General features: G+C 54.7%; 1 protein-coding gene across 1 annotated transcript in view; it reads left to right on the top strand.

Annotated features, from left to right (window-relative positions):
• PPM1F (protein phosphatase, Mg2+/Mn2+ dependent 1F) overlaps positions 1-4423 on the top strand; it is a 19592-nt gene extending 15169 nt beyond the window's left edge. The window contains exons 6-7 of the mRNA XM_008063102.2: positions 2683-2776; positions 3981-4423. Of these exons, the coding sequence (XP_008061293.1) occupies positions 2683-2776; positions 3981-4342 (456 nt within the window). The 3' untranslated portion in view covers positions 4343-4423. The remainder of the gene's footprint in view (positions 1-2682; positions 2777-3980) is intronic.
• The last annotated feature ends 8413 nt before the right edge of the window (positions 4424-12836 follow it).

Here is a 12836-nt window from a genome sequence, read left to right as displayed (position 1 = left end):
AAAAAAAAAAAAATGTAAAATCGCTTGTGTGGCCCTTCCTACAAACACTCTGTTCCTGTACTCTGCCCATCTTTCTTACCAATTTATAGGCACCTTATATCTGTTAGGTGGCTTAGCTCCTTATCTGGCAGTTTGCAAAATTTTTTCCCATTTGTTGTTTCTCTTTTGTCTTTGTTTAGACTTTTGTCCATAGAAGATTTGTGTTTTCTCTAGTTGAGACGCACAGTTTTTCTTTGTGACGCTTCTAAACTTGGAAAGCTCGGCAAGGCACTGTCACAGAAGTAAGGGATGGCAGCATGCCTTGTCCTCTCCCTGCAGCTTAACTGAGGGCTGGGACACAAAAATGTGAATTCAGGAGGGCAGTGATATTACAGTTTCAGGTCACAGGTCATGGCTGTGGGAGTAGAGACATGGCAGAGGGCCTTGGGCATCCAAGAGGATGACTGTGCTGTAGGCAGTAATAGCCGGGACTTGAACTCTGCGCTCCTGGGGGCCCTGGAAATGGCTGTTAATAGGGGAAGCTGTTGCGGGCAGGTGACAAAGACAAGGGAGGAGGAGCAAAGAAGAGTGCTGAGGGGTGGATGTCAAGATGGGAGGTGAAGCCAGGCCCCCTTGAGGCCAAGGACGCACTAGTCCTGGACCAGACCTGGTGTAGCCAGCACATGGATTGAGGTAGGCGCTGGGGGGTGGGAGGAGCACTGGGCACAGGACGTGGGCTAGAGCTGGTGGCAAGACATGCCTGCTTCAGCACCAGCTCCCTTGGTGCCGAACCCGGGCAGCTGCAAAGACAGGGGCTAGTGGGTCAGGATGGGGGCTGCAGGCTGCAGGGGAGCTGTGTGACCCAGCCACTCTCCCATCTCCCCCCCCACCTCAACTCTGTCCCTGCAGCCATCTCTCATGGGAGCAGGGACTTCAGGAAGGAAAGCTTTGAGCTCAGAAAGCCTGAGCCTCCAGGCTATACAGCCTGTGGGGGAGATGCCACCCCAGGAGGGATGGGTGGGCCTGGTTCCCTCAGTGCTGCCCCTCCCCAAAAGTAGAGATAGAGGATGTAGGCTGTGCACCGCACCTCGAGGGGCCATGGGAGCAGCTGCAGTTCATTCGAGTCACCCACCCACTGTCCCCACCTCACAAGCATTGCAGGCTTGGGTGGGATGGGGCGTGTGGGAGACAGAAGCAGAGAGAGGCTCACGATTCTCATTGTGTCCTCCCACAGTGTGGGCTGGGCACCCTCAAGCTCACAGCCCCTCCCAGGAGGACACCTCCTGGGGTGGGGGCTGTTCTGGGGGTGCAGTCTGCTCCCATCTGCAGTTTCTCGCTGGTCTATGGGCCTCTTCAAGTGTGTGTGTGAGCACGTGGATATGTGAACATGTATGTGTGGTGTGTACCCATCAACCTCCCTCTCCCCAACCTGCTCTCCCATCCTCTAGGGCCCCACCTCCTCCTCCCTCCCTTATCCTCCTTGCCTTTCTCTGGCCCCACTGAGACCACAAAGGCAGGAAGTCTCAGACCCAGAGGGAGCCTTCAAGGTCTCCTAGTCCCTCCTCCTTCACCCCAGCTCAGCTGGGACAGGTGACAGCTTCTAGTGACAGAGACACCCAGCCCACCAGGCACAGGTCTAGTCACCATGCAGGCCCACAACAGGGGCACTGAGAAGGGTTGGGCTCCCACAAGCCCACATTGTTCCCACTGTGACAGGACCTCACAAGGAAGCCTGGCGTCTGGAGGGAGGGCTCCATCTCCCAGGCCTCCCACAACAGTTCTGCATCTGTACTGGGAAGGGGACCAGGCTGATGTACCAATTTGTCCAGTAGCTGCCAACCTCTGGGAGTTCCTATGCCCAGAGTTCCTATGCCCAGCTGGTGTCATGCCCTGAGACGCAAAAGGGCTGGTGCTTCTGTCACTCTGAGTGGGATCAGGATAGTCAAGGGAAGTTGGGGTGAAGGATGCCCCTTCCCCAGCAGACATGTGAGAGACCTCACTCCCCAAGACTTCCCTCTGCCTTGGCAAACACCGGTGCCCCCAACCTCGAATGGCAGGCTCTTGTTCAGGAAGCTTCTCCTTTGGGGTAACTGATAGGACCCAAGAGGTGTCCAGAGGGTCTTGTGGCTGCCCAAGCCTCTCTCCTGCCCTTTGGAGGAGGTTAGGCCTGGAGTCCCATGGTTCCCTGGCAGTGGAGACCATGCCTGGGACAAAGCTTGGGTGGAGAAAGATGAGAATCGCGGGCTCAGGCCCTGCGAGGGTCTGGCTTGGGTTTCCTGGGTTTGTGTGGGTAACACACTGTATCTTGCTGTCCTGGCAGGTTTCAGGGCAGGGACAGTGTCCCCGAGCTAATGATGAGGACACTGAGGGATCCATCACCTGTGTCTGGGGCTCAAACCTTATTTGCACCTCCCTGACACTGAAACGCTGCCCAGGGCTGCAGTCACTGCTGGGTGGCCTCAGGTGGCCCGTTTGTTTAGCCACTCCTGCGGCTGAGGGACATTTATGTTATTTATAATTTCTCACTGTTTTTAGTGACAACTAATTTGGGTATCTTAGAACCTCCTGCCCTTGTTCAAATGCTATTGCTTCCGATGCCATAGAATCCAAATCTTAGGAAGCAGCTCAGCCTCTGCTCAAGTGGTGGCAGGGCCCTCTGCCCTGTCCCCGCCCAGGCCCCTGACTCTGGCTGTCTCCCCACAGGATGAGAAGGCACGCATTGAAGCGCTGGGTGGCTTTGTGTCTCACATGGACTGCTGGCGAGTCAATGGGACCCTGGCTGTCTCCAGAGCCATTGGTGAGAGGGGGAAGGGCTGGTCCGTGGCTCACCAGGGGGTCAGGATGGCATTGTGATATGCTGAAAGGGCCCTACCTGCTATGAGGTGACAGTCTCAGCCTATAATGAAGGGAGTGGGGCAGATGTAGAGACCACATCTGCGAGCACCTGAGAAACCTCCATCTTGCACAGATAATCACTGTTTAAGGTATATTGTATGTTATTATCTCTTTATTAATATAGCTTCCCCAAAATCTAGTAGGAAACCCTTGGCTAGCTACTCTGTGCTAGAAGAAAAGTTTTTTGTTTGTTTGTTTTTTGAGTCAGGGTCTCACTTTGTCGCCCAGACTGGAGTACAGTGGCATGATCACAGCTCACCACAGCCTTGACCTCCTGGGCTCAGACGATCCTCCTTAGCCTCCTGAGTAGCTGAAGCTACAAGCATGCACCACCACACCTGGCTAATTTTTGTTTTAGAAAACAGGTTTTATTGAGAGGATAGAAAAACTCTCAGAGCAGGAAGGGACCCGAGGGGATTGCTCTGGCTAATTTTTGAAATTTTTTTGTAGAAACAAGGTCTCACTATGTTGCCCAGGCTGACCTCAAACTTCTGGACTCAAGCAATCCTCCCACCTCGGTCTCCCAAAGTGCTGGGGTTATAGTTGTGAGCCACCACACCCAGCAACAAAGTTTTAAATATGCCACAAATACCCCCATTATCTTCCTCTCCTCCCATTTATACTGATGATTCTTTTTTCTCTTTTGGAAAAAAAAAGCAACCCCTCCCCAACCCACCCCATTTTCTCAGTATCTAGTTGCTTCGACCTCAGCCTAGAGGCTCCTCACCACCTCCACTCCCTTGGAGACCTTAGAACTCTCTCCCTCCCCAGCTAACCACATGGGATTTGGCATCTGTCCTCCTGACCTCCCGGGATGTCTGTCCTTGGCAAATGTGGCGCCCTCTGTGCAGCCTCTCTTCATGCTGCTTTTGCCCTCGTGTCTTAGGACACCTCAGGAGATGGTGGGCCGTGTCCATGTGGCAGCTGGGGAGACAGGGAGGGGGGTCACAGGCTGCAGTTCCAGGAGGGGTGGAAACCACTTATGTTTGCATAAGGGAGCAACTGGCCCCCTGAGAGCAGGCTGGTCTCTGTACCCATAGGGTGTCAGGTGGTGACTGGCAGTGAGATCCACAGTCCTCTGACCAAGGCTCCTCTCTCCTGCCCAGGGGATGTCTTCCAGAAGCCCTACGTGTCCGGGGAGGCAGACGCAGCCTCCTGGGAGCTGACAGGCTCTGAAGACTACCTGCTGCTTGCCTGTGATGGCTTCTTTGATGTCGTCCCCCACAAGGAAGTCGCTGGTCTCGTCCAGAGCCACCTGATCAGGCAGCAGGGCAGTGGGCTCCACGTTGCCGAGGAGCTGGTGACCGCGGCCCGGGAACGGGGCTCCCATGACAACATCACGGTCATGGTGGTCTTTCTCAGGGACCCCCGAGAGCTGCTAGAGAGTAGGATCCAGGGGACAGGGGACTCCCTGGACTTGCCCTGTGGCCTCCCACAGCCTGAGACCGATGCTCCACAGAGAAGTTAGGGGACCCAGGGCCCCCACCCATCCCCTCCTCCCACCCTTGTCATTTTCTCCCCAGAGGCCTCAGGACCCAGCAGGCGGCAGTGGTTAGGGTGCCCACCCCACAGGGCTCCCTAGCACCCAGGAACCACTGGTGGTGCTCACCACAACCTGTCCTGGAGGCTGCAGAACTGTGCTAGATGACAGGCAAATCACAGAAGCCGAGGAAAGACCCACCAAAGAGAAGATGGCCCAGGAAATGGCCTGGCTCCTGCCCCCGACTCCCACCAGGATAGGGGTGGGACCTGGGGTTAGAGGCGCCCAGTGGCAGCCAAACCAAAGACACTGGTGTGCACGGAGCAGTGTAGTCACATGTGTGGGACCCCAGGACAGACCTAGAACCTACAGACTTCTTCAGGCGCATACTGGAATGGGGCCCAGCAAGCAGGGTGTCCACCCAGGTTTCCCATTGCTCCTCACCTTGCTGGGGCCATGGTGAGGAAGGTTCATCTTGACAGATGTGCCTAGCAGGTTCTGTGGGCCATACTAGCTCCCCAGAGAGCAGAGAGTGGCTCCTTGGAAGGAAAGGGGTGTCAGTGGTCTCCACAACCACAGTCACCCCACTCCAGGGCAACCTGTGACATGTTTGGGGCCCCCAGGGCCTTCTGGGCCCTCTCTTCCCTTGGGCACCCTGGGGAGTGAGGTCAGGACCCACACTGCACACGTGTCTTTTGCTTGTGTGCTTGATTTTCTCCAGGGAAGAGTAATTCCGAAACAGTATTTCAGGTGTTACCTTTGTTTCATCAGTGCCAAGATGACCCACTGTGTCATATAATTTACGCTGAGCTTAGCGTTTATTTTATTCCTTAGGAAACTTTAAGTATTTACATTTTTTAACTATTTTTCGAGGAAGCCTTTTTTGCAGTATTACTGAATTTATTTTCTAAGTCAGGATTGAAACAGAAACTTTTCCAGGTGGTGTTAATAGCCACTCAAGTGCCTTACACAGCTTTGAGGGGGCTGGGACTGTGGTGCCTGTGGTATGTTGTGACGGCTGACATTTTTACAAAAGTATTTGTTTTGTTAGGGCGGCATAATTTGGGCTTGAATTCTTTCTGAAGAGTTCTTTCTGCCTCTTTGTGATGCCAGGCACTCGCAGGAGCCCCTCACCCCAGCCCCCTGCCAGGAGTCATGGCTGCTACATGGTGGTGCCTGGGCCTGACAGGGTTCAGGGCACCCAAGGTGACTGTGACCCATGTACCTCCACACCACCCTGCGGCCCTGGCTGGATCCCGTGTGAAGGGACTTTGCTGCTGTTTGACTGGAACATTCCAAATGGCTTTTGCATTTGTAATCAAATTGATCTAGTAGGGAAAGATGCTTTGTTAAGAGGCTCTGGCCAGAGGCAGCCTGCAGGTTTCTGGCTTTGTCTGGAGGCAGTAGGGCCACTGTTGGAGTCTGACAGCACAGACCACAGCCCCTGGTCTCACCCCTGCAGCTGGAAGCCTCCCTGCCTTGCCTTCCCCAGGGGCCAGCTGGGAGAGCACGCCACATTCCCTAGGCAGAGGCAGGGCTCACAGGCGACTGTGGTGCCTCAGGGAACTCACGTGGCATGTGCAGAGTCCAAAGTGGCCGGGCTGGGCAGCAGCACTGTACAAAGGACATGGAGTGGGGGAGGACTTGGAAGGGCCAAGCAGGACAGTGGGTGACTTCCCAAGGTTTCTAGGGGAGGGGTGGCAGGGGGAAGGTGCTGGGCAGTACAGTCCCATTAAGGCATTTAGAGACAGCGGGACAGTCCGCAGGAAGGTCTCACAGCTGTGCCCTGAGTACCCGGCTCTCCCCTCTGCTCACAGAGGGCAGGTGCTTGAGGACGCCACAGGCACACCCATCCTTCCCCCTCATCCACACAACATGGATGAAGTCATGGAATCCACACAGTCAATGCCTTGTTAAAGCCTCCTGATAAAACACATCTTAAGCATAGTCACTGTCACTCAGAGAACAGCTGCCACCAACAGTGACCAGGTATTGCTTGACTTAACGTGAAGTCCCACTGCCTCCTGAGAGCCAGAAACCAGGGCCCCTGGTGCCCTCTCAGCACAGGACTGGGCAAGATGCAGGGATGTGGCTGTATTCTTTGCTACCAACCTGTTCTGTCAGTGAGCATGACCTTGAAGGAGGGCGGGAGCTATTAGCTTGTGTTTTTTCTTTGCAATATTCTGTTTGTTACTGCCAAGAGTGCAGTTTCACCCCATGGAGACTCAGGTAACACCACCTGGTCTGATTCATACCCCAACTGAGGCTGTGCCAGGAGATCTCTTCATGGCCTCAGCATGCCAAGAAGCTCCCCAGCCGTGTCAGGTCTGATACTGGTGTGGGGAGCTGCTCCGTCCTTGCTTTGGAACCCAGAGAGCCCTCATTCTCCCCCTGCACAGAGGCTGGGTTTGTACTAGTGCTTAGGCACAGAGGAGGGCTCTTCCATCTTGCCCGGGTTGGACTGGAAGCCACTAGGCCTCTTTAGCCTCCAAGGTTCCTGGACCATGTCATCTTCGGGTATGCCGGCCTGGAAATCCCTTTCTCAAGCCCCAGGTTTACCTCTTGCTCCTTGTTTGAGCTGAGCAAGTTGTTGTACCTCTCTGGGCCTCAGTTTCCCTTTTGCAAGGCATGAGGGGCTGCACTGAGTGCAGCGCCTCGGACCTGGAATTCTGGGGGTGCAGGTGAGCCTGGCATGTCTTAAGGAAATGCTGCCAGTGCTGAGGGCCCCTCCCCCACTGCCGGCAGTGGGGATGATGAAGTATTATTAGTGTCTATTCTTAAAATTAAGTGGGTTGGAAAAGAACCGAGCTACAGATGCCAGCGCCTTATATGGAAGACGAGTGCTGGAGAAAAGAAGCCTTACTTTTCCAGGTACAGCTGATTCCAAGCCTGGCCCACTGGGATAGGAAGATAGTCAGAGTTCCAGAGGCCAACCCAGCCCCAGAACCCAGGATAGGACATGGGTGTGTATGAGGGGGAGAAGGACATAGCCCCACAGGAGAAGCACAGGCCCTCAGAGTCCTTGGTCCAGCTGCTGCCCTTCACTGCAGCCTGTCTCTCCCCTGCTGTGGCACATCCCCGTGTGGCATCTCAGCCACCTCAGGCAGTATTTCCAGGATTGGCTCTGCCCCACGCTAAACAGAGCCAGCCAGGCCTGTGTAAAAGAATCCATGTTCCTGGGTATATTTTGCTTCCAGATCCCAAAAGGACAGTCCCAGAGTCCTGTGCTTTCCGTCAAGGCTCCACAGCTTTGCCAAAGCGCCAAGTTTGCCATTCATGTGCCACGTGGGCCTTGTCAAGGGTTTATCTGTGCACATCTCGGTGAGTTTCCCAGGAGTTGTGTTCTTGTGCGAGGAAGAACTTGTTCCAAGACAGGATGATGATTTCCCCTGTTCTTAGGGACAGGTCCTAAGATGAAGGGACCAGAAGGTGGTCTCCTACTGTGCAAGTGTCAATAAACCATGAATTCCAAAACTCCCATTGCCCAAGTCCTGCTTCCTTCCTCACCACTAAATACGCATTCCCCTTGGATGCTCAGAGGGTGTTTGAGGACCACCTAGAAATCTTGCAAAGCAAGCAAAGTCAAGAGAGCCCTGCAGGCCCTGGCACCTCTAGTCTATTCAGCAGGCCTGAGTTTCATCACTGAGACTCTAAGCCTGTCCTCACCAGAAGCAGGGGATGATGGGAGGAGGATGAGGCCCCTGGGACCCCACATGACACTGGGAGCCATGGGAGCATCTGGAGGCCCCTGCTTCTGCCAGGAACCTGAGGTGCCCGGGTGCTTCCCTCCTGACGCTGGAGGCCCACATGCTGCTCAGATGGTCCACCATCAAACCCTCCTGGTGCCGCCCTGGTGGGGGCACTCTTCTACCCCCCACTCCATCACCCCTGCCTGCCACCCCCACAGCCTCTCTGCCCTCCTGACTGCAAGGTGGAGTGCCCACTGGAGCAGGGCAAGGGCAGGGCCCCCTCAGCAGGCCTGGGCACAGTCAGGAGCAAGTCCACTGAGACTTTGACTTCGCTGCTGTTGCCTCCTGAGCAGTGGGTGTCGGGTGATTCTTGCTTCCCTGCTAGGTTTTTCTCTAAACCCTAACTTTTGTATACAGTGAACATGTTGTAAAAATGCTCTTACATGCGCTTGTAGTTCCAGCTACTTGGAAGGCTGAGGCAAAATGATCACCGGAACCCACCGGCCACGGTCAAGGCTTCGGTGGCCATGAGCGTGTCACTGCACTCCAGCCTGGGCAACGCAGTAAGACTCCAACTCAAAAGAAAAGAAAAAAATGCTCTTACATAATCTGTCAGGAGAGTTTTAAGAAAAGAAAAAAATTACAGAAGGCCCAGGGAGACCAGCGAGCAGCAGGAGGGAGGGTGAGGCTAGGACTCGGGGTCTGACTGGGAACCGGAAGTGGCTATGGCTGTTCCACTGAACAGAGTATGGCAGGCCAAGGGTGCAAGAGGGTGTAGCTGGGCAACTTCATCCCCATGGTGGGCTTCAGTAATGGGCAGGGCTCACCCTTCCTGGTGAATGGACCCAGCCCTGGGGGTCCCCTTGTCGCCAGGAGGGAATAGCCCCTCAGAGTTGCCTGGACAGGCATTAGGATCCCTCTTCAGGGCAGCCCTATCTGATGGGCTTTAGGGAGTACCCCGCAGGACCCACCCACCTGCCTCACTTTGTTCCAGGCCTGTGGCTCCCAACAATGTCCTCCAGCCTTGCACTCTGCAACCTCATACCCCCAAGGTCGGCAGAAAGCAGAACGCAGGGTCTTGGCTCAGGAACCCTGGCTGGCCACTGAGCAGCCTGGATGCTTGGGGTGCCTGCTCCCCTGAGACCCCTAGCTCAGTGTACATGGACCTGGTTCCTGAGACTGTGGCCCCCAGCACACAACACTGCTCTTTGAGACCGACCTCAGAACCCTCTCAGTGCCCTCAGGGCTCAGTACACTGTCATTTCAAGTCTGAATGACTCTGAGGAGGAGCCAGTCAGGACTCGGTTCATCCGGTCCTTTAGCGGGCATGGGCCTGGTGTTTGCCACACTCTTCCAGGCCCTGGGATGAGGACTGATAAAGCAGCCCACAAGCCAGCCACGAAGTCACCACCTAAAACAAAGTGGGAGTCAGCTTCACACCCAGGGTCGTGCCCTGAGCCATAAGGCCTCTGTGGGGTCCAACCACCCCTCCTGTTGCCACGTGGTCCTCCCGACCTTGGCTAGCTGCTCAGAGCCCTGAACTCCTCAGTGTGGCCTTTTTGTCTCTGGTTCCTTTCTCCAGCCAAGACCAGGCAACAGACCCCCAGCCAGCATAAGAGCCTTCCTCGTGCTCCTGGCTGAGCTCGGGCCTCAGGGGACACAGAAAGTGGCAAAAATGCCTCCCCTGAAGCTGCCAATCCACGACCCCAAATGCTGCCCTGAACTTCTCCCCATAATGTTAGGAGGCCCTCATGCTTTTAGGCAAATGAGGGCACCGGCCCAGGGCTACCCAGTCGCTGTCTTTTGTCCCCTCCCCTATGCCTGCAGACACCCTCTCTCCCATCTGCTGGCCTCACCTACTGTTTCTCCTAGTCCTTCCCAAATCACCCTGAAGAGCTTTCAACCCCTCCTCTGGTTCCAGGCTGCCTGCTGCCGGACCTGCAGCCTCCACTCCTTCAGGATGAGGAGGACAGCTTTGTCCCACTGTGTGTGTGTGTGTGTGTGTGTGTGTGTGTGTGTGTGAGAGAGAGAGAGAGAGAGAGAGAGAGAGAGAGACCTACCCTCAGAAGACCAGGGGAACTAGCCCAGGATGTGAGGGCTGGGGCTCCCTTCCAGACCCTGGGGCACTCCCAGGTGTCCCCCACTCACTCACCGCCCCCCCCTACACTCATTCTCCTCCTTAAGCATATGCTGTCTTGATGGTTCCCTAGTGACGTCTACTTTCTGGATCTCATCCCCACAGACACAAGGTGGCTCCCCTGCTCTCCCCCTGCCCCCAGCTTTCAGGGAGCTTGGAGCCCAGAGAGCACCTTCTCTCTCTGGGTAGGGACGAGGGAGACCTGAGGGTCCCAGGGCACACAGGCAGCAGGGACTGGAGACATCCAGTAGCTGGTGGTTCACACACCATGGTGGAAGTTGGAGGTGGGAGTAGAAGGGACATGAACCAGGTTCCTGGCCAGGAGGGGGACAAACTTTCAGCCATGTCCAGCCAAGACCAGGAATCTACCTGGGGAAGGTATGGGGAGCCATGAGGATTGGGGCCTCATGTCCACCAAGTGGGGGTTTTAGCTTAGAGAAGGAAGTCCCCAGGCTAGGGCTGGCATGGGACAGAGCCAAGGAAACAGAGGCACAATCCTGGCTGGGAGGGCTGATGCCTCACCTGCCCTCAGAGTTCCTGCCCTCCACGGGTCTGGGGCAGAGCTCTGAACCAGTCTAGGACAAGGCCTCAGCTAGGATGCTTGGGGCACAAAGCTATCTTGAGTCCGATTCCTAGGACTTGGGCCACCAGAGTTCTGGACATCTGGCACCCCAAGGCCAAGGAGTAGACATGGCCCCCTGGGAGCCAGCCATAAGGATTTGTCCAACCACAATAAAGTGTCCTGGGCAGGTGTCAGCTCTGGGAGCAGCACAGAGGGCCATGTGGCTCCCATCCCCATCCCAGGCAGACCTTTCCCCAGACTTCTATTCTGAACAGTCACTCTGGCCACCAGGGGGAGCCCTCCTCCCCACTCACCCTGCGGCCCCAGCAGGCTCAAAATGCCCACCTCAGGCCTGCTCCCTGCCCTTCCCCAAGCCTTATCTGCAAAAGGAGCTCCATGTCACTTCAAGTTGGGGAGGGGGTCTTGGCGTCCTCTCTCCACTTTTATGAAAGCCCCGGGCAGCACAGCATGATGAGGCCTTACTTCAAAGCATTTGCTTGAAGCATTTGCCATTACATTAGGGTTTCTAGTTGAAATATTTAGTGGATGTAGACCAGACAAAGTGGCTGAAGGGGCCCGCCCCAGGGTTCCTTTGTGGCCAGCAGGGAATGGCCCCTCAGAGCTGCCTGGCAGGCATTAGGAACCCTCCTCAGGGCAGCCACATCTGATGGGCTTTCGGGAGTACCCCGCAGAACCCACTCACCTGCCTCACTTTGCTCCGGGCCTGTGGCCCCCAACAATGTCCTCCAGCCTAGCCCCCTGTAACCTCATCCCCCCAAGGTTGGCCAGCACTTTGGGAGGCCAAGGCAAGAATATTTCTTGAGACCAGAAGTTCAAGACCTTGTCTCTAAAAAAATTTTTAAGTAATTAGCTGGGTGCGGTAGCACATATCTATGATCCCAGCTATTCTTGGCTAAGGCAGAAGAATCTCCTGAGCCCAGGGGCTTGAGGTTATGGTGAGCCGTGATCGTGCCACTGCACTCCACAGCCTGGGAAACAGAGTAAGACTCCAACTCAAAAAAAAAAAAAAAAAGGATGTAGAAACTTTAAAGGATATAAAAAGTGATTCAAATGTATTCAGTATTTCTTAAATTATAGATGTAATATAACAACATGACAAAACTTGGAAAAGAGAGAGGATGAGGAAAAGGATTTGATTTTAAATATGGAACAAAACAATCAGGGTTAGTATTTTAAAATGCAGTTTAAAAAACAAAACCTCAGGCAACCCCTCCAGGTTCCCTCCCACTGTGGGAGCTTTTCTGTCCTCTCAATAAATCCTGCTTTAAAAAAAAAAAACCATAACAAAAAACAAAGCCTCTAGGCCAGGCATGGTGACTCAAGCCTGTAATCCCAGCACTCTGGGAGGCCAAGGTGAGAGGATTGCCTGAACCCACAGGTTCGAGACCCGCCTGGGCAACTTGGTGAGACCTCATCCCTACAATAAATCAAAAAATAAGCTGGGCATGGTAGTTTCCACCTATAGTTTCAGCTATTTGGAAGGCTGAGGCAGAAGGACTGCATGAGCCTAGCAAGTTGATGCTGGGGTGGCCGTGAGCATGCCACTGCACTCCAGCCAGGGTGACGGAGTAAGACTCCAACTCAAGCAAACAAACAAAAAAACCTCTTGGCTGGGCATGGTAGCTCATGCCAGTAACCCTAGCACTTTGAGAGGTCAAGGCAAGAGGATTGCTGAGTCCAGGGGTTCAAGACCAACCTGGGCAACCTGGTGAAATCTCATCTCTACAATCAATCAACCAATCAATCAGTATTGATTGGTGGTACACGCCTGTAGTTCCAGCTGCTTGGAAGGCTGAGACAGAAGGATTGCCTGAACTCAGTAAGTCAAGGCTGCGCTGACTGTGGTCGTGCCACTGCACTCAACCAGTGACACTGGCAGGCCATCAAGCCCTCCCACATGCTGTTTCTCAGTGCCCGATCCCAACAGTGTGGCCAGCCCTAGTGGGCTCTTCCATTTTTTAAATACAAAGTCTTGGCTGGGTGTGGTAGCTCACACCTGTAATCCCAGCACTTTGGGAGGCCAAGGCAAAACGATTGGCTGAGACCAGAAGCTCAAGACCAAGCTGAGCAACA

This window comes from Carlito syrichta, unplaced genomic scaffold (assembly GCF_000164805.1).
Source record: "Carlito syrichta isolate Samal-C Ts95f unplaced genomic scaffold, Tarsius_syrichta-2.0.1 Scaffold306579, whole genome shotgun sequence".
Classification (NCBI taxonomy): Eukaryota; Metazoa; Chordata; class Mammalia; order Primates; family Tarsiidae; genus Carlito; species Carlito syrichta.
This window is presented reverse-complemented; position numbering and strand designations above follow the sequence as displayed.